Source organism: Mobula hypostoma, chromosome 2 (assembly GCF_963921235.1).
Source record: "Mobula hypostoma chromosome 2, sMobHyp1.1, whole genome shotgun sequence".
In the NCBI taxonomy this organism is placed as follows: Eukaryota; Metazoa; Chordata; class Chondrichthyes; order Myliobatiformes; family Myliobatidae; genus Mobula; species Mobula hypostoma.
The window spans coordinates 82291677-82318360 of NC_086098.1; the positions used below are offsets into that span (position 1 = coordinate 82291677).

A 26684-nucleotide genomic window follows, 5' to 3' on the forward strand; every position below is an offset into this window, starting at 1 on the left:
TTGCAGCATACCATGAAATACGTAATTTGTACTAACAACCAACACAACCTAGGGATGTGCTGGGGGCAGCCCACAAGTGTTGCAACACATTCTAGTGGCAACATAGCATGCCCACAATGATCAGCTGAACAACACAAGCAATAACAACAACAGCAACAAAATAACAGTAGAACAATGCTGTTTTCCTCCCTTCCCACCCACCTGCCTATACATACATACATACATACATACACACACACACACACACACACACACACACACACACACACACACACACACACACACACACACACACACACACACTGGCTCGCCCATAACAAGACTCCAAACTGTGGACTCACCAGTGATGGGAACCCAAACTCCAGATATAGAGATCGATAAAATATATAAAGAAGCTACTTCCTCTGAGACGAGTTGGAGATGATGATGATGATTACCTTGAAAGAATGAATTCTCAAAAGAATGACAATTCACTGGGGGCATAGATTGCAGGAAAAAAATCATTTTTGAGCATCTTTCAGCCAGTCAGCTCAAAGAACTGGGAAGTTGTTTATGTGAAGCACAGGCTGTTTATATAAAGAATGCAACAGCTGGATCCAGTTAATGGCTATGGATGCACAAAGGGTATTGATGAGCTGAAGCACAAGTTCTAGCTGTAGTTACTACAGATACCTGTGGATTGACCAATCCTATTTGATAGAATGGAGAGGAGGCAAGAATGGCTTATTGCAGGAAAGTGATAAAAGATCAGTTGTAAGGAACATGAGCAGAGTGAAATGGTGTAAATAAACATGGACTCTGGGCTAATGGGCCAGCTTTTGTCTTGTGCAACTCTGTTGAATTTGATGGTGGATAATGTTGATATATCTGATTGAAAGGGGGGCAGAATTCCTTGTGCTTCTGTTTGTGTTGAATATGATAGAGGAAAGGTGAGACGTAGGAGAGTGAAGGATGACAGGGGTGGAGAGAAGGGGATGGGAAATGATAGAGTAAGATAGAGTGGACAGCCAGCACATTTTTCCCAGAGCAGCAATGGCTCATACCAGAGGACATCCTTTTAAGGTGAGTAGAGGAAAGTTTAGTGCAGATGTCAGAGGTTTTTTATTAACACAAAGTGCATGGAATGTACTGCTAGAAGTCGCGTTGGTAGAGGCAGATACATTAGGGACATTTAGTAAGATTAAACATTGGCTTTATCGGTCACATGTCATCAAAACATTCAGTGAAATACACTGTTTGTGTCAAATTAAATTGGTAAGGATTGTGATGGGGCAGCTTACAAGGGTCACCAGGCTTCCAACATCAACATAGCATACCCATAATTACTAACCCTAACCCGTCTGCCTTTGGAATGTGGGAGGAAACTGGAGCACCTGGATGAAACTCATGAGGTCATCGGGAGAACGTACAACTTCCTTACAGGCCGTAGCAGGAAATGAACTCACTAAAAGCAGTGCTGGTCATTGCTACTCTACTGTGCTGAGACTTTTAGATAGGCACGTGGTTGAAAGGAAAGTGGACTACTTTTGGGCTGTGTAAGAAGAAAGGATTAGATTAATTGTGGAGTTGTAGTCGGCATAACATTGTATCCCTGCGCTGTGCTGTACAGTCTTATGTTCTGTGAGAGCCGGGCGAATGAGAGAGATGGGTAAAAGGGATAAGGGTGATGAAGAGTTTGGATTTGCAGAATGATAGGAGGGCAGAGATGGGACAGGGTAAGAAAAGTCATGTAGAGCTAGTAATGAGCGCGAGAATAACGGGAGAGAAGAGTCTGGTGAAAGGGATTGTTCAAGATAGAAAGGCGAGAGGAAGTCACCGCTATAGAAGATAAAAGTGACAAAGTCGCCCATGGTGTTTCTTTGTAAGGTATTTCCAAATCGCAAAAGGTTCCCCAGAGCCATTTCAAATAAATGTAAAGTCCCTTCTATTATTTGGCTACTGAAATGAGAACACAATGAATGTGACAAAGGGAAAGTAAATGGACAGTTATAAAGATGCAACACACATCAAAGTTGCTGGTGAACGCAGCAGGCCAGGCAGCATCTCTAGGAAGAGGTACAGTCGACGTGTCAGGCCGAGACCCTTCGTCAGGACTAACTGAAGGAAGAGTGAGTAAGGGATTTGAAAGGGGAGGGGGAGATCCAAAATGATAGGAGAAGACAGGAGGGAGAGGGATGGAGCCAAGAGCTGGACAGGTGATTGGGCCTTGTTCCTTTACAACGCCAACAAATGGGGATGTTAAATTCTAGTATCGAGGAATTACACTGCGTCATTTAGTTTTCCAGTACTAAACAACTCCCAAGATTGGCTGTGTCTGTGAAATGTGGAGGAAGGGAAGTAATGTCCTAAATCATATTCAGATCATTATTCTTAGTGGTAACTAGCATGGTGTCATTGTCATAGTAATACAGCACAGAAACAGGCCATTCAGCCCATCTCTGCCAGGCTGTTCAAGATGCCCACCTAAATAAGTTGATTTGAACTTTTATCCTTGGATCCTTGAACTAGGCCTGTAAAGTATTAGACCAGTAATTAAACATGTATGTTGCTGTAGTTTTAAATATGATAAGAAAATGTCTTTTAATCAATGTATTTTTTGTTTTACCAATCTTCGTTTGTAGCCTTTACTACTGATGTGTGATAAATTCATGCCCATCTCAGATTAGGCATGTTCCTCACCCTCAACAGGGCATGCTACGTGGAGCATGGAAGGGTGAAGGCAGATGTGGTAGAATATACAAAGTTATGAGTGGTGTAGATAGAGAAAATGCAAACAGGCTTTTTCCTTTGAGGGTGGGTGAGACTAGAACTAGAGGCAATAGGTTAAATGTTTAAGGAGAACATGAGGTGCAACGTTTTCAATCAGAGGGTGGTGAGAGTGTGGAACAAGCTCTCAGCAGAAGTAGTGGATGCAGGACTCTTTCAACATTTAAGAGTAATTTGGATAGGTAAAAGATGGGCCGACCAGTGGTGTACTGACTTTAAGGCGGATGGTCCTGAGTTCAAATCCGGCCGGGTCCCATCCTAGGCAACAGCAGTACCTGCACAGAAGAAAGCCCTGGCAATCTACTTCAGTATCTGGCCACGAAAACCCTGTGGACAACTACATTCGCGGGAAAGCGAGCAAAATCAGCCTGACTTTCGCCTCCATACCCGACCCTTGGGCTTCCAGTATATATGTGCTGGTGTTTAAATTGTCCAAGCACCGGGTGGTGCCATGTTCTCGGACCGGGATCCTGGTGCCCCAATATGCTTGGGCCGCCCAGCACAAGGACATTCCCGATCTCACCAAATCGGCTCGGTGCTTGGAGCAACCCAACCTTGCACCTGGCTTCAGGGGGCAGGCATCAAAATTCTTCCACATTGACTACTCTGCAATTCGCTCATTCTATCTCCGGCAGCGATAAGCTCCGTCTGTGAGCCCGGTGGCTCGAACACTATAATGGAATCATACGCTAACAGACACAACTGGGAATGCAAGTCAAGCTGAGACTCACCACAGCACTGCCTAGGACTAAATGGGCTCGGTTGCAAAATATGACATTAAATCAACCATGCATACGGAGACGTGCGTAGGGCAATTACAAAATTAATAGAGTCACCAATGGAGGAAACCAGAACAAGAGGGCACTATCTTAAAGTTCATGGCTGAGATTTGGAAGCTATTATTCAGACAATAACTCAAAAATTCCCCCAACAACTATTATTAAATCATAGAACACTACAGCAAAAGCAGGCCCTTCAGCCCATCTAATCAGTACCAAACTATTAATCTGCCCTTTCAGCCCTTGAACCCGTGTCACCTAATCGCACCCGTGACCAATTAACCTACTAACCTGTGCTTCTTTTGGAACATGGGAGGAAACCAGAGCACCCAGAGAAGATCCTTGGGGAGAACGTACAAACTCGTTGCGGATAGCCGTGGGAATTCAGCCCAGGTCGCTGGGGCTTGTAAAGCTTTACACTAACTGCTATGTTACCCTGTTGCCAGGATTTTTACCAGCTGAGAAAATAACTGCTTGAAGAATAACATGGACTCAGTGGGCCATATGGCCTGTTTCTGTCATTCTGACTTGCTCTCTCTTGCAAGATGTTGCTGAGTGTGATGTGGTGAAGCACTGGTAAACTTTGGGTGGGTTTATTTGTAAACATACTTTAGAGGAAGTTATCTGGTTCAGGGATAGCGGAAAAACAGTTTTCAACAAAATTATCATTTAATCACCCAGCAGAGGGGCTGTTCTTGGAAGAGTTAAACATAAGGTATAGAAGCAGAATTGGGCCATTTGGCGCATCAATTCTGCTCCACCATTTCATCATGGGTGAACCACCTTTCCTCTTAGCCCCAATCTCCTGCCTTCTCTCTATATCCCTTCAACCTCTGCCTTAAACATACATGAAGACTTGGCCTCCACAGCTGCCTGTGGCAAAGCATTCCACAGATTCACCATTCTCTGGCGAAAATTAATTCTGTTTCGTCTTATTTCCTATTATTTAAAACTGCCCAATGTGTCCCCAGCACCAGTCCACCCATATATACAGAAGAGTGCCAGAAAGAGGCCAGCAATATCATGAATAATCCCACCCATCCTACTCGTGGAGTGTTTGTCACACTCCCATCAGGGACAAGGCTACGTATCATCTACACCGTTGGATTCAAAGACAGTACTTCCCCCAACCCATCAAGCTAATCAACACCTCCACCCATTAACCCGCCCCACCATCCCCACAACCACAGCATACTCATTACCTCGTGTCATTGTATGTACATACAATCAGTCTACGTATATAACAGTTACTGGTACATTGTTTTATAGGATTGATTGATATAGGATTGTTTATGCTGATTGTATTTTTTATGCTGCAGTGGATCCAAAGTGACAATCATATTGTTCTCCTTTGCACTCATTCACTGAGGAATGACAATAAACAATCCTGAATCTTGATTTGGAATCTTATTTTTCATCCAAACATTCCCATTTGATACTGTGCTATTGATTCTGTTCCCAACACTTTTCTGAGACAATTCTTTCTTGTTTATAACAACTTACTGATTGGGGTGTGGGGGGGTGGGGGGAAGAAACTTTTCTAGTTACCATCCCTCTTGTTAAGAAAGACAAACTGCAAATATTTTTTAAAAAACTAAGAACATGGGAACTTGGTTTTCATCTCATTTGTTGAAAACAAATGTATGCACATTCATGCTAGTAACTGTAAGATTTTAATTTTCACTTTTATATTTGACCCCTCCTCCCACTGACTTTCCATCATACCTTCTAGATTTCCAGGCAGATCAGTATAAGACCGTAAGAGTTAGGCCATTCAGCCCATTGGGTTTGCTCCATTATTCTATCATGGCAGGTTTATTAACCCCTCAACACTATTCTTTTCCCTTCTCCCTGTAACCTTTGACACCCTTACTAATCAAGAATCTATCAACCTCTGCTTTAAATATACCCAAATGACTTGGCCTCCACCATCGTCTGAACTGATGTGAACTGGTTGCTTGCCATGGAAGACATTTTCGTGTATTTAATATTTGAGTAATATTAGAAATATATTTGATTAAGCATTCTTGTTTGTTTCAATATTTCATTATGGATTATATGTAAAGGTACGTGAAAGGCGTATGTCATGATGCCACCACGTCATAAGTGTGCACCTCGCTGAAAGTAAAAATGAAACTAAGACACATTATTGGCTCTGTGTTTCCTTTCAATTTGTTTTATGTTTTGCAATTCCAAAAGATAACAGTGGCGATGAGGAGGTTTTAATGAATCTGGAAAGACTACTTAACTATTGAAGCGCAATGGGATGTTTGAGTTGGGGGGGGGGAGAACGCAGCAAGAAATAGGCAAGTATAAAAGACAGCTCAGCATGTGTTTCTTTGGGAAAGGACAGAGAAACTAAATTTTTTAAAAAGGCAGAAAATGGATAAATTCGTGGGTTCAGAAACAGTGAGTACTGGGTAATCATAAATTTAAATAAAAGCCCATAAGGCTGGCTGGCTATATCGGAAAGATAGATGCATTCGATTGCACAAGAGATAACTGGAGTTTGTATGGTGAGAGAATTGAGCAGTATTTTAAAGCAAATGGACTAGCCAATGAGAAGCGAGTGCCAATTATGTTGGGTGCTTTGGATTTAAAGGCATATAGTTTGCTTAAAAGTTTAAATGCTGCAACCAAGCCAGCCAAAGTGAGCTTTGCTGATATTGTGAAAATAATACAGGAACTGAAGCCATTGTTGATTGCAGAATACTTTCAGTTTCATTAACAGAGTCAAAAGGAAGGGGTCCATTTCGGCATATGAGGCTGAATTGAAGTTGACTAAGTATTGTCAGTTTAGTGATAGGCTTAAGAAGCACTGAATGATTGTTTAGTTTGTGAAGTCTTCTCACAAGAAAGCATTCAAAATGGCTCCTAACTGAAACACAACTTACATTTAAGTTTAACCCAGATAAGTGTGAGGTGGTTCATTTTGGTAGGTCAAATATGATGGCAGAATATAGTATTAATGGTAAGACTTTGGCAGTGTGGAGGATCAGAGGGATCTTGGGGTCCGAGTCCATAGGACACTCAAAGCTGCTGTGCAGGTTGACTCTGTGGTTAAGAAAGCATACGGTGCATTGGCCTTCATCAATCATGGAATTGACTTTAGGAGCCGAGAGGTAATGTTACAGCTATATAGGACCCTGGTCAGACCTCACTTGGAGTACTTTGCTCAGTTCTGGTCGCCTTACTATAGGAAGGATGTGGAAACCATAGGAAGGGTACAGAGGAGATTAACAAAGATGTTGCCTGGATTGGGGAGCTTGCCTTATGAGAGTAGGTTGAGTGAACTCTGCCTTTTTTCTTTGGAACGACAGAGGAGACCTGATAGAGGTCTATAAGATGATGAGAGGCATTGATCGTGTGGATAGTCAGAGGCTTTTTCCCAGGGCGGAAATGGCTAGCATGAGTGGGCACAGTTTTAAGGTGCTTGGAAGTAGATACAGAGGAGATATCATGGGTAAGTTTTTTACGCAGAGAGTGATGAGTGTGTGGAATGGACTGCTGGTGACGTTGGTGGAGGCAGATACGATGGGGTCTTTTAAGAGACTCCTGGACAGGTACATGGAGCTCAGAAAAATAGAGGGCTATGGGTAATCCTAGGTAATCACTAAGGTAAGGACATGTTCGGCACAGCTTTGTGGGCCGAAGGGCCTGTATTGTGCTGTAGGTTTTCTATTTAAAAGAGCAGTTGAAGTTGATATATCAGTGGAAACTGCAGACAGAGATGCAAGTGGGTTGCAGTCAGGAATGAAACTGAGCGTGAAGAGAATTGCAACATCTAAACAGAAACCTGCCTGGCCGAACAAATTGTGTTACTGTTGTGTCAGGGCTCACAAACACTAGACCAATGAGGGTTTGAAGGCGAAACTTGCAGAAAATGCCACAAAGTAGGACACATACAAAGAGCATGTGAGACAGACAAAAAGAAATGCACTGTACAGGGAAGAAGATAAAAAGATTAAAAAGTCAAGTTGCAGTTTCAAGAAGAGCACTAATCTGTGTGCTGTTGATGAAAAGTTTGACAGATATGAGAGTGACATCATCATTGGGTGGCCTTGAGATTTACAATGTGTAACTAACAATAGACAAGCAATATGATATGCAGTGCAAGTGAACAGCAAATTCATTAAAATGGAATTGGACAGTGGCTCACAGTTTCATTCATTCCACAATATGAGTTTGAACAGTACTTCAAAGTTATTGAACTAAAGCCTACAGATATCCAACTAAGAACTTGTATGAAGAAAAGATAACTCCTGTGGAAATGACATTTGTAACAGTAAAATAGAGCAACAAAGCTACATTGGCTTGTATGTGGTAAAAGCAGGAGAGCATTGTGGGACTGATTAGTTGAGACAACTACAACTTGATTGGAGATCCATCCACCTTTTACATGCCACATCCTCTACAATAGAGTCAACTGATTTTAAAGTGAGTTAAGAAATGTATTAGATGATGTCACAGTATTCAAGGATGGCATTGGAAAACTAAAATATTAGGGGTAAAATGGTGTTAAATGAAAATGCCATACCCAAATTTTGCAAAACCTGCCTGGTTCTTTTTGCCATTGTGATAAAGTAGCAAGGAGGCTGAAGGAATTCTTTCCGAGGTTGAGTGGAGCCCATGAGCAATACCAGTGGTCTCAGTAGTCAAGAAGAATAGGTCTGTCAGGATCTGTGGTGATTTTAAGGTTATCATCAACCTGGTACTGAAGTTGATCAATATCCTCTGCCTAGGATAAAGGATATCTTTGTAAACCTTTCTGGAGGAAGACACTTCAACACAGTGATTTAGCTGAGGTCTCCCTACAGGTGGAGATGAAAGAAGAGTCCAAAGTGTTTCTCACCATAAAAGCTCACAAAGGGCTTTATTGCTATGTAAGGAGAATCCAAGGGCTTCTACAGACATGTTAAGAACAAAAAGATTGCAAGGGACAAAACTGGTCCAATGCAAGATCAGAATGGTAGTGCATGGTGCCAAAAGAGATGGGGATACCTTAAATAGATTTTTTGTGTTGGTATTTACTCAGGAGACAGACACAGTCTATTGAAGTGCGGCATAGCAACAGCGTGGTTATGGACCCTATAGAGACTACAAAGGAGAAGGTATTTTCTGTCTTGAGGCAAATTGGGGTGGACAAATCCCCAGGGCCTGGCATGGTGTTCCCTTGGACCCTTTGGGAGGCAGGTGCAGAAATTGCGAGGGCCCCAGCAGAGATATTTAAATCATTCTCAGTAACAAGTGAGATACTGGAGGATAGCTGATGTTGTTCCACTGTTTAAGAAAGGGTCTAAGAATAAACCAGGAAATTATAGGCCGAGGAGCCTGACATCAGTAGTGCAAAAGTTATTGGAAAGTATTCATGAGACTGGATATATGAGTACTTGGATAGACAAGAAATGATTAGAGATAGTCAGAATGGCTTTGTACGTGGTAGGTCATGACTAACAAATGTTACACAAACAACAGGAATTCTGCAGATGCTGGAAATTCAAGCAACACACATCAAACTTGCTGGTGAACGCAGCAAGCCAGGCAGCATCTCTAGGAAGAGGTACAGTTGACGTTTCAGGCCGAGACCCTTCGTCAGTCCTGATGAAGGGTCTCGGCCTGAAACGTCGACTGTACCTCTTCCTAGAAATGTTACACAGTTTTTTGCCGAAGTTGCCAGGAAAGCTGATGAAGGCACATCAGTGGATGTTGTCTACATGGACGTCAGCAAGGCATTTGTCGAGGTCCTGCATGGGAGGTTGGTCAAGAAGGCTCAGTTGCTTGGTTTTCAAGATGAGGTAGTAAATGGATTAGACATTGGCTTTGCAGGAGAAGCCAGAGAGTGGCAGTAGATGGTTGCCTCCCTGACTGAGGGCCTGTGATTAGCGGAGTGCTGCAGGGATCAGTGCTGGGTCCTTTGTTGTTTGTCATCTAGATTAACTGCACCAGACAATGGCTTTTCCACTTTAAAAACCCTCCCACACAGGTTTCCTGGCATCGTCGGACATGTTGGACAATCACCATATACAGGTTGAAAATGCATTCTATATTGAGTTGGAGCTTATAGCTAAGTAGGGAATAGTGTTGTGTATTTAATATTTCAGCAATATTTGAGTAATATTGTAAATATATTGTTTGATTAAGCATTCTTGTTTGTTTAAATAAAATATGCAAAAGTACGGGAATGGCATGTATCATCGCGCCACCACATCATGTGTGCACTTTGCTTAAAGTAAAAACAAAGCTAGACACTCATTCCTGCTCTGTGTTTCCTTTCAATTAGTTTTATTATTTGGAGTTACAAAACATAACAGACATGTTCTAGTTTCATACTTGAAGATTATTTAAAGTTATGGAAAGATTGAATAGGTTGAAAGTGGAGGAGACTTCTATTAGTAGCTGAAGCTAGAGCTAGAAGCAGTAAATCTGACAGTGATAAATGCAGCAGGAAATTTTGTTTACTTGAATGATTAGAATACGATATATGGTGTCGCAAGGAATTAGTTGAGGGTGTACAACAGGGGAAGCTGGATAAATACAGAGAAGTAAATACAAAGTTGTACTGTGTTAAATAAATCAGCACTTCCTAAATTTGATTGCATAACCTTTGGATTTATAACCGTCTGTGCACCGCAAATGTACATGTCTTGTAGACATGAGATTTTACAGATGCCAGAAATCCATAGTAACAAACACAAAATACCAGAGCAATCAGCAGGTCAGGCGGTATCTATGGAGACAAATAGAGTCAACGTTTCAGTCTGAGACCCTTCAGCAAGATACCTTATAAATGCTCATTGTTGTCCGTCTGTTGTCTCTGCTTCCGTCCACTGTGAGCCTGACCATTCTTTTCTAATTAAATATCTCCTCTGATTTTCTCTTGGGCACTCCTTCTCCCCAGCAATTCTCTCTCCAATTCAATGCACATTTCTGCTGTAATCATGGATCTATAGTTTCATAGATCTGTCATTGTACATTTTCCCTTGTGCCTTGCAGACTTTTCTTGTGTATCCTCAGGTAAACATACAGCATTTTGGGAATGTACATGTTAGCCAAAGAGGGATGGAAGAATCTTGAATAGACTATTAGTGCTAACATGAACCATCTGCCCTTGATGGTCAAAAATGGCCTGTTTTAATTTTACTCAATCTCTACATATATACATAAATACAGTCATAGTAACATGGAATAGACCAGAGACCAAATGGCATTTCATGAACTGATGTGCTTTTTACAAGACTGATAAAACTACTACTGTATAAATATCCAAAGACATTCAAGCTTAAGTGTAACAAGATATTAGATTAAGTTCATGGTTTATATGGCTATTTGTCAAACACGGACAGCACAGTAGCATAGCAGTTATAGTTGTAGTGGTCCTTGAATGTAGTGCCAGTGATCCTGTTACTGTTTGGACGGGTTCTCTCCATGACCCCGTGGATTTCTTCTAGATGTTCCGTTTTCCAACCATTTTCCAAAGATGTCAGGGTTAGTAAGTTGTGGTCGTGCTATGTTGGCACCAGGAGCATGATGGTGCTTGTGAACTGCTCCCAGAACATTTGACGCAAATGATGTATTTCACTGTGTGTTTCCGTATTTTGTTGCACATGTGGCAAATAAAGCTAATTTCTTTTACCTTTTAAAACAACTGGGACTAGCACATTTGGTCAGCATGATGAATTGGGCTGAAGGGCCTGTTTCTGTGCTGTATGACTCTGTCATCCATAGTATACTGATACATCATCAAAAACAGCAGCAAATGGTTGTCTAGTGAGACAGAAAGATGGATCCCTGTTCTCTTCCCTGAGAACTGACCACATTGAGACCAGACCACAGTGCAGACTCTGTATCAAACATGTGGCATTTCCAGTTGGTACTGTTTATTTGCCTAGAATGTATTTCCAAAGAGGTGTTGCCTCTTTCCTATTGCCAAGGTTTGTGATCAGATGATTCATATGGAATGATATAACTGTCTGGCAGAGTCAGTAGGTTGTATTCTACTGAGTCACAAGTTATTGGGTTCATAAGGCTAGACAACTTTCTAGGCTACTGTTCCTAGTGCATCATTCTGATGGTACTTCATGGGTTGAAGGTTTTTCTGGTCTGGTCTCCCTTGTCATCTTCATATCATCATTGCAAGAATGATGGGGGGGGCGGTGGGGGGAAGGAGTTTACAATGGAATGCTGGACAATATCTGTCTCTCTGCCAACAATTCTGAATGAATTTGGTTTTTACTATCGTTTTGTGAGCTTGCTGAATGCAAGTTGGCTGCAGTGTTTTCTGCAGTACTTAGTGACCACAGTTCAAAAGTTATTTGAAGACAAAACATTATAGCACATTATAGGTCCTTTAGCTCACGATGTTGTGTTGACCTTTTAACCTATTCCAAGTTCAATTTAACCCTTCCCACCCATATAGCTCTCCACTTTTACTTCATCCATATGAATTAACAGTCTCTTAAATGTCCCTAATGTTTCTGCTTCTACCACCATGACTGCAGTGCATTTACCACTCTCTGTATAAACAAAAACCCTACCTCTGACATCTCCCCCGTACTTTCCTTCAATAATTTAAAATTATGTTCCCCTGTATTAACCATTTCAACCTTGGAAAAAGGTGCTGATTGTCCACTCTATCTATACCTCTTATCTTTTACACTTCTATCAAGTCCCCTCTCACCCTCCTTTGCCTCAAAGAGAAATCCCCAGATCGTTCAACTTTTCCTCAAATGACATGCTGTGCAATCCAGAGAGCATCTAGGTAAGTCTCCTCTGCACTCTCTCTAAAGCTTCCACATTCCTCCTGTAATGAAGCAACTAGAACTGAATACAGTACTCCAAGTGTGGTCTAACCAGAATTTTATAGAGCTGCAATATTACCTTGTTGCTCTTGAATTCAGCATTACTTCGTGGCTCTCGAACTTAATCCCCCGCCTAATAAAGGCCAACACACCATTTACCTTCCTAACTACTCTATCAATTTGCACAATAACTTGAAGAGATCTATGGATGTGGACCCTAAGTTCCCTCTGTTCCACACTGCTAAGAATCCTGTCATTAACCCTGTGCTGTGCCTTCAAGTTCGACCTTCTAAAGTGAATCACTTCATATTTTTCCAGATTAAATGCCATCTGTCACTTCTCACCCCAGCTCTGTATCTTATCAATATTTGATTGTAACCTATGACAACCTTCTACACTATACATAACCCTTTATCATCATCATTGTAAAGGGTTTTCAGATGTTCTAAGAAGGTGATTGGTAGTATGCAAATATATGTGTAATTTTTTTCAATAATAGGCAATTATTTCTTTCCCCATGGTACTTATTTCCTCCGAGTCTTACCCACTCTGGAATGTGAATAAGCAATGAACAGATTAATGACGATTGCCTTGATGATCTGTACCACTCGGCCGCATTAGTGGGCAATATCACCATCTGTTCAACAACAGCAAAGGATAGGAAATTATTTCTTGGGCTTTGAAAGCTGGCGTTTTTGTCAGGATCAGATGGTTCTGAATGGAATGATTATAACACAATTGGTAAAGGAAGCCTGGATTACCTCTAACCAACTATGTGTTTAAAATCCAGTTCTTAGAGTTCTTTATCTCTTGAGCTCCCAATTTTTGACAGAATGATCAGAAAAATGGGGCAAGGGAAATAGCAATGCCTGGAACTGTCAGTTTAAGATTAGATGCAAAGCTGTTCAGAGTCAGACAGCTGATCAAAGCAGAAGGTGTGTGTTAGAACATGAACATAGGCATTTTGTGTGGAACTCACAGGATTTCTGAGGCAATTAAGACAGATTTTCAGCAGGCAGAAGAAGAAATTCATGGAAATACCCAGAGAATGAGAGATTTGTACCAGTATCATGCACTGCTGCTTTTTACCCCTTTTTAAGTAATGTATTGTCTACTTTCAGATTACCACACTGTTGCTTTAACAGTACCCATAATTCATTCTTAAATAGCTCATCAATTTATGAATATAGGATCCCCAGCGAAGAGCTGGAAGCAGCGTACCTTGGTTTTTCTGAATAAGTTAATTTCTTCCCAACAAAAACATGTTGGGACACAGTATATGAGTAATTTGAGGCATAACTTAATTGCTGTATATTGCATGGAATGTAACATAATAGAAGTGGGAAGCTTGACTCAACAAGTTCTTTGAGATGTTCATATTGTAGCTGTGCTTAGAGGCATTGAGCCCTACAGCACATCTTTGGCTCATCATGCCTACCTGATTTTCTGACCAGTCCCATCTCCATACATGTCATACCTCTCTCATCCATGTACCTATCCAAATTTAAACGTTGCAACTGAACATGACTGGCAGCTCGTTCCACACTCACCACCCTTTGAGTGAAGCAGTTCCCCCTCAGATTCCCCTGAAATATTTTAACTTTCACTGTTAACCTATGTACTCTAGTTCTAGCCTCACCCAACCTGAGTGGGGAAAGCCTGCTTGCATTTATCTTGTCTATGCCCCGTGTACTTTTGTATACCATTATAAAATCTCCCTTCTTTATGAGCTCCAGGGAATAAAGTCCAAACCTCTTCAACCTTTCTGTGTAACTCTGGTTCTCAGGTCCCTCCAATGTCCTTGTAAACTTTCCCTACACACTTTTCAATCTTATTTACATCTTTCCTGCAGATAGGAGACTAGAACTGCGCACAGTTCTCCAAATTCGGCCTCACCAACGCCTTATACAAGTTCAGCATAACACCTCAACTCCCATACTCAATACCCTAACTTATGAAGGCCAGTGAGCCAAAAACTCTCTTTATGACACTATCTATCCGTGATGCCACTTTCACGGAATTATGGGTCTGTATTTCCAGGTCTCTTTATCTACTGCACACCTCAGTGCCTTACCATTCACTATGTAAATCTTATCCTGGTTTGTCCTCCCAATGTACAACACCTCCCACTGGTCTCCATTGCCATTTTTCAGCCCATTTTCTCAGCTGGTCCAGTTCACTTTGCCAGGCTTTGATAGCCTTCCTCTCTGTCCCTGATTATATATATTTGGAAATACAGTGCAGAACAGGCCCTTCCGGCCCAACAAGCCATGCCACCCAGTAACCCTAGTCTAATCACAGGACAATTTACAATAACCTAATTGGTACATCTTTGAACTGTGGGAGGAAAGCAGAGCACATGGGGGAAGCCCATATGCTCACAGGAAGAACATACAAGCTTTCTTACAGAGGATGCTGGAATTGAACTCCAAACCTCAATGCCCTGAGCAATAATCACGTTGTGCTAACCACTATGTTACTATAGCGCCCTATACTTCAGTTGCAGTGTTCCTTAACATTAATAATGCCTCTCCCCATTATACTTCAAGTTGACTTATAAGCATAGATATCCAACACATTTTGAGAACATGCAGAGTGAACAGCCAAATATCTGAAGGCAGGACCAGCAATAGTGAAGTAATTTTAAAATTTGTGTGCACAGGAAACCTGGATAAATGCAGAAATGTCATAGGCTAATGGGATAGGGAAGGTGAGGGGTACAGTGAAAACAAAGGTGATCAACCTAAAGTGACACACACAAAATGCTGGAAGAGCTCAGCAGGTCAGGCAGCTTCTATGGAAAGGAATAAAGCGTTGAATCTCGGGCTAAGACCCTTACTTGGGACTGGAAAGGAAGGGGAAAGAAGCCAGGGTAGAAGGTGGAGGGAGGACAAGCTGGCAGGAGATGGGTAAGGCCAGGTGAGGGACAGGTGGATGGGGGAGTGGGAGGAAGTGAGAATCTGGAAGGTGATAAGTGGAAAAAGTAAGGGACATGAGCATCAACTCCTCTAATTTCTTGTAATTTATGCCCCCTGCCTATCATTTCCCTCTGGTGCTCCTCCTTCCCTTTCTCCCATTTTCTCTGGTCCTACCAGATTCCTCCTCCTTCAGCCCTTTACCCTTTCCACTTATCACCTCCCAGCATCTCTCTCCATCCCTAAGGAAGATAAGAATGATCAAATCAAGAGGTAGCAATGATGAGTGTTCCAGCAGCAGATGGACTGAGATAAGACCAGAGGAGGGTGATATAAGAGCTCTCATAATGCACTGGAGGAACTCAGCAGGTCAGTCAGCATCAGTTGAAAAGATTAGTTGACGTTTCGGGCCGAAACCCTTTGTCAGGACTGAAGGGAGAACTTTGGGGAGGGTTTGAAGAATGCGGGTAGTTGAAAAAAATAGTAATTTTAAAGACAAAGGGGTGGGGGAGGGGAAGCAGGGAGGTGATTGGCAGGAGAACAATGCGAAGTAGTAGAAGGAGGCGGAACTATGAGGGAGGTAATGTGAAATAGGGATAGAGGAAGGGAGGGGGAGGGAATTATCAGAAGTTGGAGAATTCTATGTTCATACCAAGGGGCTGGAGACTACCTAGACGGTATGAGGTGTGGAGAAGATGTGGGTGAGGGCATCATTGATCACCATAGAAGGGAAACCACGATCGTTAAAGAAAGAGGACATTTGAGATGTCCTGGAATGGAAAGCCTCATCCTGGGAGCAGATGCGGCGGAGATGGAGGAACTGGGAATAGGGAATGGCATTTTTGCATGTGGCGGGGTGGGAAGAGGTATAGTCGAGGTAGTTATGAGAGTCAGTGGGCTTGTAGAAGATGTCAGTGGACAGTCTGTCTCCAGAGATGGAGACCGAGACATCGAGAATGGGGAGAGAAGTGTCAGAGATAGACCAAGTGAATTTGAGGGCTGGGTGGAAGTTTGAAGTAAAGTTGATGAAATTGACAAGCTCAGCATGGGTGCAGGAAGCAGCACCAATGTAGTTGTCAGTGTACCGAAGGAAAAGTTGGGGAGCAGTACCATTTTAGGTTTGGAGCACAGACTGTTCCACATAACCATCGAAGGGGCAGGCGTAGCTGGGTCCCATGTGAGTTCCCATAGCTACACCCTTAGTCTGAAGAAAGTGGGAAGAGCCAAAAGAGAAGTTATTAAGTGTGAGAACCAGTTCCGCCAACCGGAGGAAGGTAGTGGTAGTGGGGAACTGGTGAGGTCTATTATCCAGAAAGTAGCGGAGGGCTTTGAGGTCTTCTTGATGGGGAATGGAGGTGTATAAGGATTGGACATCCATAGTAAAAATGAAGCGGTTCACATCATCTCCCTCATAGTTCCACCTCCTTCTACTACTTCGCATTGTTCTCCTGCCAATCACCTCCCTGCTTTCCCTCCCCCACCCCTTTGTCTTTTAAATTACTGTTTTTTTTCAACTGCCAGCATTCTTCAAACCCTCCCCAAAGTTCTTCCTTCAGTCCTGACGAAGGGTTTCGGCCCGAAACATCGACTAATCTTTTCAACTGATGCTGACTGACCTGCTGAGTTCCTCCAGCGCATTATGAGTGTTCTTTTGACAACAGCATCTGCAGATTATTTTGTGTTTATGATATAAGAGCTGCCAGTAGGTAATTTTATCTGCTGTGTGATTGGAATCTTGGCTCAGGGTGAAATGGAACTCCCAATAACAAGCAGGAAACGTATCTTCCTTTGTAGTTAAGCCTTCCTGGGTTTTCTCCTGATTGTTATTTAATACTGACAGCAAGCTTGTAGGAACAGGTTTTAAGTCATTGTGACAAACCTATAAAATATAAGCATAATATAAATCAAGCAACATTTACACATAGTATTATACTTTGATAATACTGTTGGAGAAGGTGTTTCCTGTGATGGAGGGAGTCTCGGACCAGAGAGCAGAGCCTCATCGTAGAAGGACGCCCATTTAGAACAGAGGTAAAGAGGAATGTCTTTAGCCTGAGAATGGTGAATCTGTGGAATTCATTGCCACAGATGGCTGTGGAGGCCAAATTATTGGGTCTATTTAAAGCAGAGGTTGATAGGTTCTTGATTAGTCAGGGCATCAAAGTTTACGGGGAGAAGGCAGGAGAATGGGATTGAGAGGGAAATAAATCATCTATGATTGGTAGAGTGGAATTGATGGACTGAGTGGCTTGATTCTGCTCCTGTGTTTTACGGTATTATATTGTATCAACGATGTTTGTTCTTGACTTTAATCCTATTAAATTTATGGAGAGAGCAGAGCTTCATTTCCATCCTGATTAATGGCAGTTCTCTGGATTAGCTGAGTTCAAATACCGCTGAGGAAAATTAAGCTTGAAAATCCAGGGTGATATTCCGGGTGTAGTACTGTGAGAATGCTCCAATGTCTGATGTAACTCAGAATAAATTAGGACCTCACCAGCCTCCACAGATGGATATGTAGAACCACATGGCTCTAGATGTGGTAATCTCAGTCTTTCGTGCTGACTGGCTTTCAGGCACAAATGCCACTTGATTTAAATAAACAATCTGGTCATTATCACATTGGTGTTTGCAGGGCATAATGTGTGTAAATTGGCCATATTCCTTACATTGCAGTGGTGACTACCCTACAAAAATAAATGTCAGTTTAGTTTAATGTAGATAGGTTTGGATATTCTGAGATGGTGTATGACTCTATATAAATGTATTTGCTTCCTATAATCCTTCTATAATAAACACAGGAGATTCTGCAGATGCTGGAAATCCAAAGTAACACCCACAAAACGCTGGAGAATTTAGCAAGTTGGGCAGCATCTATGGAGGAGAATGAACAGTTGACACTTTGGGCTGAGATCTGTAACACTTAGCTTTATCGATTAAGAACATTACTAAAATCTATTGTGCATTTGTAGGTTGGCCTTTAATGATCAAAGCTCTACTATTTCTTTATTTAAAGATGGGTTTATTTATTTATTTATTTATCCTGGGTGAGTGAACCTTTTCAATAATAGATCCCTTTATGTCCATGTGACCAGAAGAAGTAAAACCAATGGGTACAGTGTTTGGAGCCAGAGTTTTAGGGGAAGGTTTCAGACTTGGACTGCTTAGTCTTGAAAGGAAACATCTGATTGGTGATTTTATCGGTTGTATAAGATACTAAATGGATTTAAAATATTTAAAATTGTGGATTATTTTGAGATAAACTATTTTATGATTATGCTGCAAGATTTGTTACTAAGGCTTTCAAGTAAAATGTACATTAAGAATTGAAAACAACCATAGCTTATATGCATATAGTATCTTTAAACATGAGATGGTGAGCCTCTGTTAATCAGGCACATTGGGACTCTGGCAGTGCCATTTTTTTCCCAATTATTGGATGTTTTATTCATAGGCCAAGGCATTTTTTTTTGCAAATTGTACACAATTTACAAAAAAGAAATGATAGACTGATAAATGATAGAAATGGTAGAATGGTATTTTTTTCCCAGTGTAATTGGTAAACCTCTGGAAAGTGTAGGAGTCAGAACTGGGAAAATTTCGAAGGAGTGTGAGAAACAGGGATTCACTGTGTCTGAAGGAGTGAGACGGGAAGTGTTCTGTGAACTGGATGCTTAACCATTGGGATTTCCAAAGCCACATAGAAGATGTAAAAGGATCTAGTACTTTCCTGGCATATATGGTGAATAAACTTTTCTCAGGCTTCAGCCAGGTACAGGTATCGATTATAACCAACATTTTGCTGTAAAGCTCTGCCATCTTCTTCAGGGATGATGCCTGACACTTTGTAAGCAAGGTGGGAGAGCAGAAACCTGATTGGATGAGGACTAACCAATCAGGGGGGATAGACTATGGGGTTATAAATACCACTGGTTTAGACATACCCAGGCATCATCCCTGAAGAAGATGGCGGAGCTTGTCATCGAAACTGGTTATAATTGATTATAATTGATCAGCCTGAGAACAGCTTATTCCACATAGAGGATAATCAGAATTTTATTGTAAAAACTCAAATTCAGAGGTTAGCAAACAAAATGGAATGTTAAGCCATGCACTGTGGTACATGATCAAAAGCTTGCTTAAAAAGTTAGATTTAGGCAATATCTGAGCTGGCAGGTTACTCCAGCGGGAGGTAAGGCTGCCATTAGTGGAACAATGGATGCTGAGAGTGTGTTGAAAGTCAGAGATGGAGAACCTGAAGGGGACTGATAATTTTAACCTTGCATCTTCATGGCAAAAGAAATGTTAAAATTTGATTTACACATAGGATGGTAGAGGAACTCAGCAGGTTAGGCAGTATTTGTAGAAAGGAATAAGGACTCGACACTTCTGGCTGAGGCCCTTAATCAGGATCCATCAGCATTATTCCTGATGAAGAGTCTCGGCCCGAAACGTTGAGTGTTTATTCCTCTCCGTAGGTGCTGCCTGAGCTATTGAGTCCCTCCAGCAATTTACATGTATTACTCTGGATATCCAGCATTTGCAAAATCTCTTGTGTTTAAAATTTGATGCATTGTGAGGTGAACCACCAGATGTTGCCTGGATTGGGGAGCATGCCCTATGAGAATAGGTTGCGTGAACTCGGCCTTTTCTCCTTGGAGCGATGGAGGACGAGAGGTGTACAAGATAATGAGAGGCATTGATTGTGTGGATAGTCAGAGGCTTTTCCCCAGGGCTGAATTGGCTAGCACGAGAGGGCATAGTTTTAAGGTGCTTGGAAGTGGGTACAGAGGAGATGTCAGGAGTGTTATTTACGCAGAGAGTGGTGAGTGCGTGGAATGGGCTGCCAGTGATGGTGATGGTGGTGGAGGTGGATATGATAGGGTCTTTTAAGAGACTCCTGGATGGCTACATGGAGCTTAGAAAAATAGAGGGCTATGAGTAAAGTCTAGGTAGTTCTAAGGTAGGGACATGTTCAGCACAGCTTTGTGGGCTGAAAGGCCTGTATTGTGCTGTAGGTTTTCTATGTTTCTATTTTGCTTCTTCATACTGTGTGCCAACACAAAATTTCTGATAGATTTCTAGAGGTGCAATCTTCAGAATCATTTATATGCAGTTTGGATGTCAAGTTTCTGGGTGTCAAGATCTCTGAGGACCTAACCTGGTCCCAACATATCGATATAGTTGTAAAGAAGACAGCAACTGCACTTCATTAGGAATTTGAAGAGATTTGGTGTGCGAACACATACATTCAAAAACTTTTATAGACATACCATGGAGAGCATTCTAACAGGCTGCATCACTGTCTGGTTTTGGGTGGGGGGGGGGTGCTACTGCACAGGACCAGAAGAAGTTGCAAAGGGTTGTAAATTTAGTCGGCTCCATCTTGGGTACGAGCCTACAAAGTATCCAGGACATCTTCAAGGAGCAGTGTCCCAGAAGGGCAGTGTCCTTTACTAAGGACCCCCAGCACCCAGGGCATGCCCTTTTCTCACTGCTACCATCAGGTAGGAGGTACAGAAGCCTGAAGGCACACACTCTGATTCAGGAATAGCTTCTTCCTCTCTGCCATCTGATCCCTAAATGGGCATTGAACCCTTGAAGACTGCCTCACTTTTTAATTTTTTTTTGCACCATTCTTAATCTATTCAATATACGTATACTGGTATTGATTTACTTACTCATTTTCTTTTTTCTATATTATGTATTGCATTGAACTGCGGATGCCAAGTTAACAAATTTCATGACACATGCTGGTGATAATAAACCTGATTCTGCAATAATTTGATTTTTGGAGTATTCTGTATGGATGAGTTACTTTGAGCAGAATTGACTACCTTGATAGTAAGTAGTTTTGAAGAGAAACATTAGACTGCAGATGCTGGAATCTGGAGCAACAAACTATCTGCTGGAAGAACTCATTGGGTCGAGCAGCATCTGAGGGAGGAATTGTCCAAGTTTTGATGCAGGGTTTCGACCTGAAATGTCAACAATTCCTTTCCCCCCCACAGGTGCTGCTTGACCTGCTAGGTTCTTCCAGTAGATTGTGTGGTATCAAAGAGTTCCATTTGGACATCCAAATGATAAAGAATCAAAGATGTGCCTGCTCAGCATTCATTCATGGAGTTCCATGGAGTTTCTTTAATTATCCACCTCAAGAGTAACAGAAAATGCCCATCTCACTGGCTTGCCTTAATAAAACGGCAGGCTGAAAAGAGCAGGGGAGTCCTTTCTGTTTTTTTTAACTGGAGTGGGATTTGTGTTTAGTAAGCTGTGGGTGAAGAATCATGATGAGGATAGAGTGTCTGTTCTCTTTGTGCAGTTAGGGCGTCATAGGGCTGGAACAGGTTATAAATACAGGGAACCATGGAAAAATCTGAATCACAAAATGAGGTTTAGTGTTTAATAAACTGTCAGCTTGATTGATATTATTTGTCTAAGGATGTATAAGTGCTTGATTTGTTTGAAGAAACTAACCTGTAATCTTTTCTATTACAGCTGGTGATGCTGCCAACGGAAGCCAAAGTAATGTGAGGTGAGGTGGTGGAGGAAGAGAACAAGATTTTCTATTGCTTTTTACCGTGGCTGTGAGCTGTGAAAACGTAGCTGGACTGCCAATTCAAGATGCTAAGAACCACCGATGGGGACAACCGGCTTGACAGGAATCTGCTATGGTCCTTGGAGACCCTTCATCACCATGGTAGTGGCATCTCCAGTGGAAACAGAGCTGAAGGTGAAAACTGACTGATTTGGATTGGTTTGACATTCTTGAGAGGGGAGAGAGACATTTTAAGAAACGAAGAAAGAAAATGAAATTTCCATTCTATTGGTAAATTGTAAAACATCTTATGGGAGATATCTGAATAAAAGTACACGATGACCCTTTGCTCAGTGAGCGAAATGAGATTTCTCTATCATGGCTTCTGATCAAACGTGATTGTGAGAGGGTTTCATCTCCCCTCTCCCTCTTTTTTTTAAATTTAAACACCTCCTCTCCCCCTCCCCCCCATTCCTGCCAGTTTATAACATGCTACGGAACGGAAGTGTTGGTAATGTAGGGCAACCATGCATGCTACGATGGTCCAATCGCATCCGGTTAACCTGGCTCAGCTTCACCCTCTTCGTCATCCTGGTTTTCTTCCCACTGATTGCCCACTATTACTTGACTACCATTGACAACCTTGACGACTCGGGCCCGCGCATTTTCGAGCCACGTTCTGGCAATGCCCTGTGTGAGGTCAAGCACGTCCAGGACCTGTGCCGCATCCGGGAGTCGGTCAGTGAGGAGCTACTCCAGCTCGAGGCCAAACGGCAGGAGCTCAACAGCGAGATCGCTAAACTCAATCTGAAGATTGAGTCATGCAAGAAGAGCATCGAGAATGCCAAGCAGGACCTGCTTCAACTCAAGAACGTCATCAGCCAAACTGAGCACTCATACAAGGAGCTGGTGGCACAGAACCAGCCCAAGCTCTCGCTGCCAATCCGCCTCTTGCCAGAGAAAGATGAGACCACCTTCCCATTGCCAAAGTCCCCCAACAGCTGCCGCTTGCACTCCTGTTTTGATTACTCTCGATGCCCACTAACGTCCGGGTTTCCTGTTTATATCTATCCACTGGACCAGTATCAATTCAGTAGTCTTATTGATCCGCTAATTAAGCAGGCATTCCAGGCGACTGCTCGGACTAACGTTTATGTTACAGACAACCCCAATGTTGCCTGTGTCTACGTGGTCCTGGTCGGGGAACTACAAGATTCATCAGGCCTGAAGTCCACTGAGGTTGAAAGCCAGTTACACTCACTCCCTTACTGGCGATCCGATGGACATAATCATCTCCTCATCAACCTGTCCAGAAGGTCCCAGACCCAGAACCTGCTCTATAATGTCAGCACAGGCAGGGCCATGGTTGCCCAGTCCATTTTCTACGATGTTCAGTATCGGCCTGGCTTCGATCTCATCCCATCGCCATTGATCCATGCCATGTCCGAGCCTAACTTCCTGGAGATTCCTCCCCAAGTTCCTGTCAAGAGGAAGTATCTCTTCAGCTTCCAAGGAGAGAAACTTGAATCGCTGATGTCCAGTCTTCAGGAGGCTCGTTCGTTTGAGGAGGAGATCGAGGGAAATGCTCCAGCAGATTACGATGATCGGATCATCACCACCTTGAAGGCTGTTCAGGACAGCAAGTTGGACTTGGTGCTGGTGGAGTTCACTTGCAAGAAGCAACCTCGGCCTGCCTTACCAACCGAGTGGGCACTGTGTGGTGAGAGGGACGACAGGCTAGAGCTGTTGAAATTGTCCACCTTTGTATTAATCATAACTCCAGGAAATGTCCACCTGGTTGCTTCTGCTGGTTGTTCCATGAGGCTTTTTGAGGCTTTGGAGGTCGGAGCCATTCCAGTAATCCTTGGGGAACATGTCCAGTTGCCCTATCATAACATGATACATTGGAGTGAGGCAGCTCTGGTAGTGCCAAAACCACGCATCACGGAACTCCACTTCCTCCTGAGAAGCATCTCGGACAGCGATCTGCTCAACATGAGACGCCAGGGCCGTTTTCTCTGGGAGACCTACTTTTCCACCTCAGACAACGTGTTGAGCACCATCTTGTCCACTGTGCGGACCCGGATACAGATTCCTGCTGCGCCCATCGCAGAAGAGCCATCCAAAGAGATCCCTCACAAGACCGGAAAGGCTGCTGGCACTGACCCTAACGTGGCTGACACCGGAGACTTGGACTTAGGACCCGTGGAGACAGAACCCCCTTATGCCTCCCCCAAATACTTGCGGAACTTTACAGTCACGGTCCGGGACACTTACAGAGCATGGAATGCTGCCCCCGGACCTTTCCACCTCTTTCCGCACACGCCACTTGACCCCACCTTGCCCTCAGAGGCCAAGTTCCTCGGATCTGGAACGGGATTCCGGCCAATAGGTGGGGGAGCGGGAGGTTCTGGGAAGGAGTTTCAGGCTGCTCTGGGCGGGAATGTTCCCAGGGAACAGTTTACAGTGGTGATGTTGACCTATGAGCGTGAGGAAGTCCTGATGAACTCTTTAGAGAGACTGAATGGCCTGCCTTACTTGAATAAAGTCATTGTTGTGTGGAACTCTCCCAAGCCGCCATCTGAGGACCTCGTCTGGCCCGAGATCGGAGTGCCTATTGTGGTAAGGATATGGTTCTTACTATGGTTTACTACTGTGTTACGAAACAACCTATTGGTTTACATGCTGCAACGGTAATGCTCTGTGTAGCTGGATTAAAAAGTGATAAGGAGTCAGGTTTTTTAAACCCTTGAAAGCCAAAATTTGATTTATCTGTGCCTTTATGCAAAGGGGCATGCATATTTTTTTTCTTGCTATTGTTATTCCTCACTCAACTAAGTTGAAATCTGCTAAATGAATCTGCAGTTTTATTGATAAATCTCTGCATTTGATGAGCACACACAAGATGCTGGAGGAGCTCATCAAGTCAGACAGCATCTATAGAAGACAGTTGAAACACGTAACAGTCGAAGTTTTGAGCCAAGACCCTTCATCAGAACTGGAAAGAAAGGGGGCAGAAGCAAGAAGAAAAAGGTAGGAGAAGAGGGAGGAGTACAGACTGGCAGCTGGCAAGTGATAAGTGAGACCAGGTGGTAGATGGAAAAGATAAAGGGCGGAAGGAGAAATAACAGATAGGAGAGCACAATGGACCATGGAAAAAAGTGAAGGAGGAGAGACACCAAAGGGAAGAGATGGGCAGGTGAGGAGAAGGGGTAAGAGGAGACAGCAGAATGGGGAATCAGAATCAGGTTTAATGTCACTGACATATGTCATGAAAATGTGTTGCTTTGTGGTCGCAGTACAGTATAATACATCATAAAACTATAAATTGCAATTTAAAAATATATAAAATAAATTAAGTAAGTAGTGCAAAATGAATGGAAAAAGAGTGTTTGATTGACTCTTTGGGTGAACTGGAACATATAAAGTTGTAATTTTGACGCACCCCATTCTGCATTCCTTTTACCTGCTCTCATGACCTAGAACTGTTTTCCTCAAATCTGGGATTTCTTAGCCAGATCCAAGTTTGATTGAAAAAATTCCACCATGTGGAAAGATGCCTCGACCATGACTTGCTGCGTAAGCCGCTCTCCTGTAAATCAGAAGTCTATAGATTCAAGTACCACCTTCAGAGACTCAAACTTAAAATTCCAGTTCTGTAAGGGTGGAAGTCCGTATTGTCAAAGGTAGTGTCTTTTGGATGAGAGGTTCTGTGTGTTTGCACTTGAGTGGATGTAAAATATACTATACCGCTATTCAGTGAGATAATTGTCCCCTGTGTCCCAATTATTGTTTATCTACAGATCTAAAAGCATATCACTGTTAATATGCTCTTACTCTTGTGATGGTATTGGGTTTGCTGATTGCGAAGTTCTACACTCAGATGAAGATCTTAAGCCCTATCCGAAATAGATAGCTACAAGTACCCTTATTAAAGGGAGGTTATGCTGTAGCCACCCACTCTTCAAAGACAAGATCATTTCCCCATTTATCCTCTACAGCAAGTTTAGCTACCAGTTGCGACTATTTGAGCAGGTGGGTCCCACCCTCCCTACCATGGAGGAGATGCTGTTACCTATCAAAGTAGTTTAAACACAGTTCATTTATTTTTAGTGAAACACGTTTACATTTAAATAAAAATGCTTAAATACATTTAAAACTAACAGAGGATTTATATTTTAAAGGATTTCCAAATTACAACTGATTTCTAAATACAAAGGACTTCCAAAACCCAGGTACAATTCCTATAAGCTAAAAAGACACACAAGCAAGTTGCAGAAACATGAGCCGTCCATCACAGAAATCAAAGAAAGAGGAATGGAATCTAGTTCAACCTATTTTTCTATCATTCTTCTTCTTGTTCTTGACCAGTCCAGACAAGCCTGACTACTCTCTCGCACTTATATTCCCTCATTCCACCATACTCCCTCATTCCACTATACTCCCTCATTCCACTTATACTCCCTCATTCCACTTATACTCCCTCATTCCACTCATACTCCCTCATTCCACTTATACTCCCTCATTCCACTTATACTCCCTCATTCCACTATACTCCCTCATTCCACTATACTCCCTCATTCCACCACTTAGGTGTCTACATACATGTGATAATTTTTCAGATACCTTTTGACACAGAATTCCCAGATACCTACATTTAATGCTTTGAATTCTAACTCTTTGAGTACACAAACTTTCCAACTATTGATAGATAAGCTATTTGATGTGCTAAGTAATAGTATTAATCTGGTTTGCAAATTTTCTTGAACTAAATAAATTAGAGTGCAAATTGGTTTGATACAAGCCAATTAACATGCCCCATTTTCTTACACTGTATCAGGTCCCATGCTGTGGGTCAGCAAACTGCTCTATAGACAGTGCTGTTTGC

General features: G+C 42.5%; 1 protein-coding gene across 2 annotated transcripts in view; it reads left to right on the forward strand.

Moving 5' to 3' along the window:
- Positions 1-26684, forward strand: part of extl3 (exostosin-like glycosyltransferase 3) — an 80948-nt gene that overhangs the window by 47267 nt on the left and 6997 nt on the right. For both annotated transcript variants that reach the window (XM_063039391.1, XM_063039383.1), the window contains one exon: positions 21757-24418. In XM_063039391.1, the coding sequence (XP_062895461.1) occupies positions 22286-24418 (2133 nt within the window). In that variant the 5' untranslated portion in view covers positions 21757-22285. The remainder of the gene's footprint in view (positions 1-21756; positions 24419-26684) is intronic.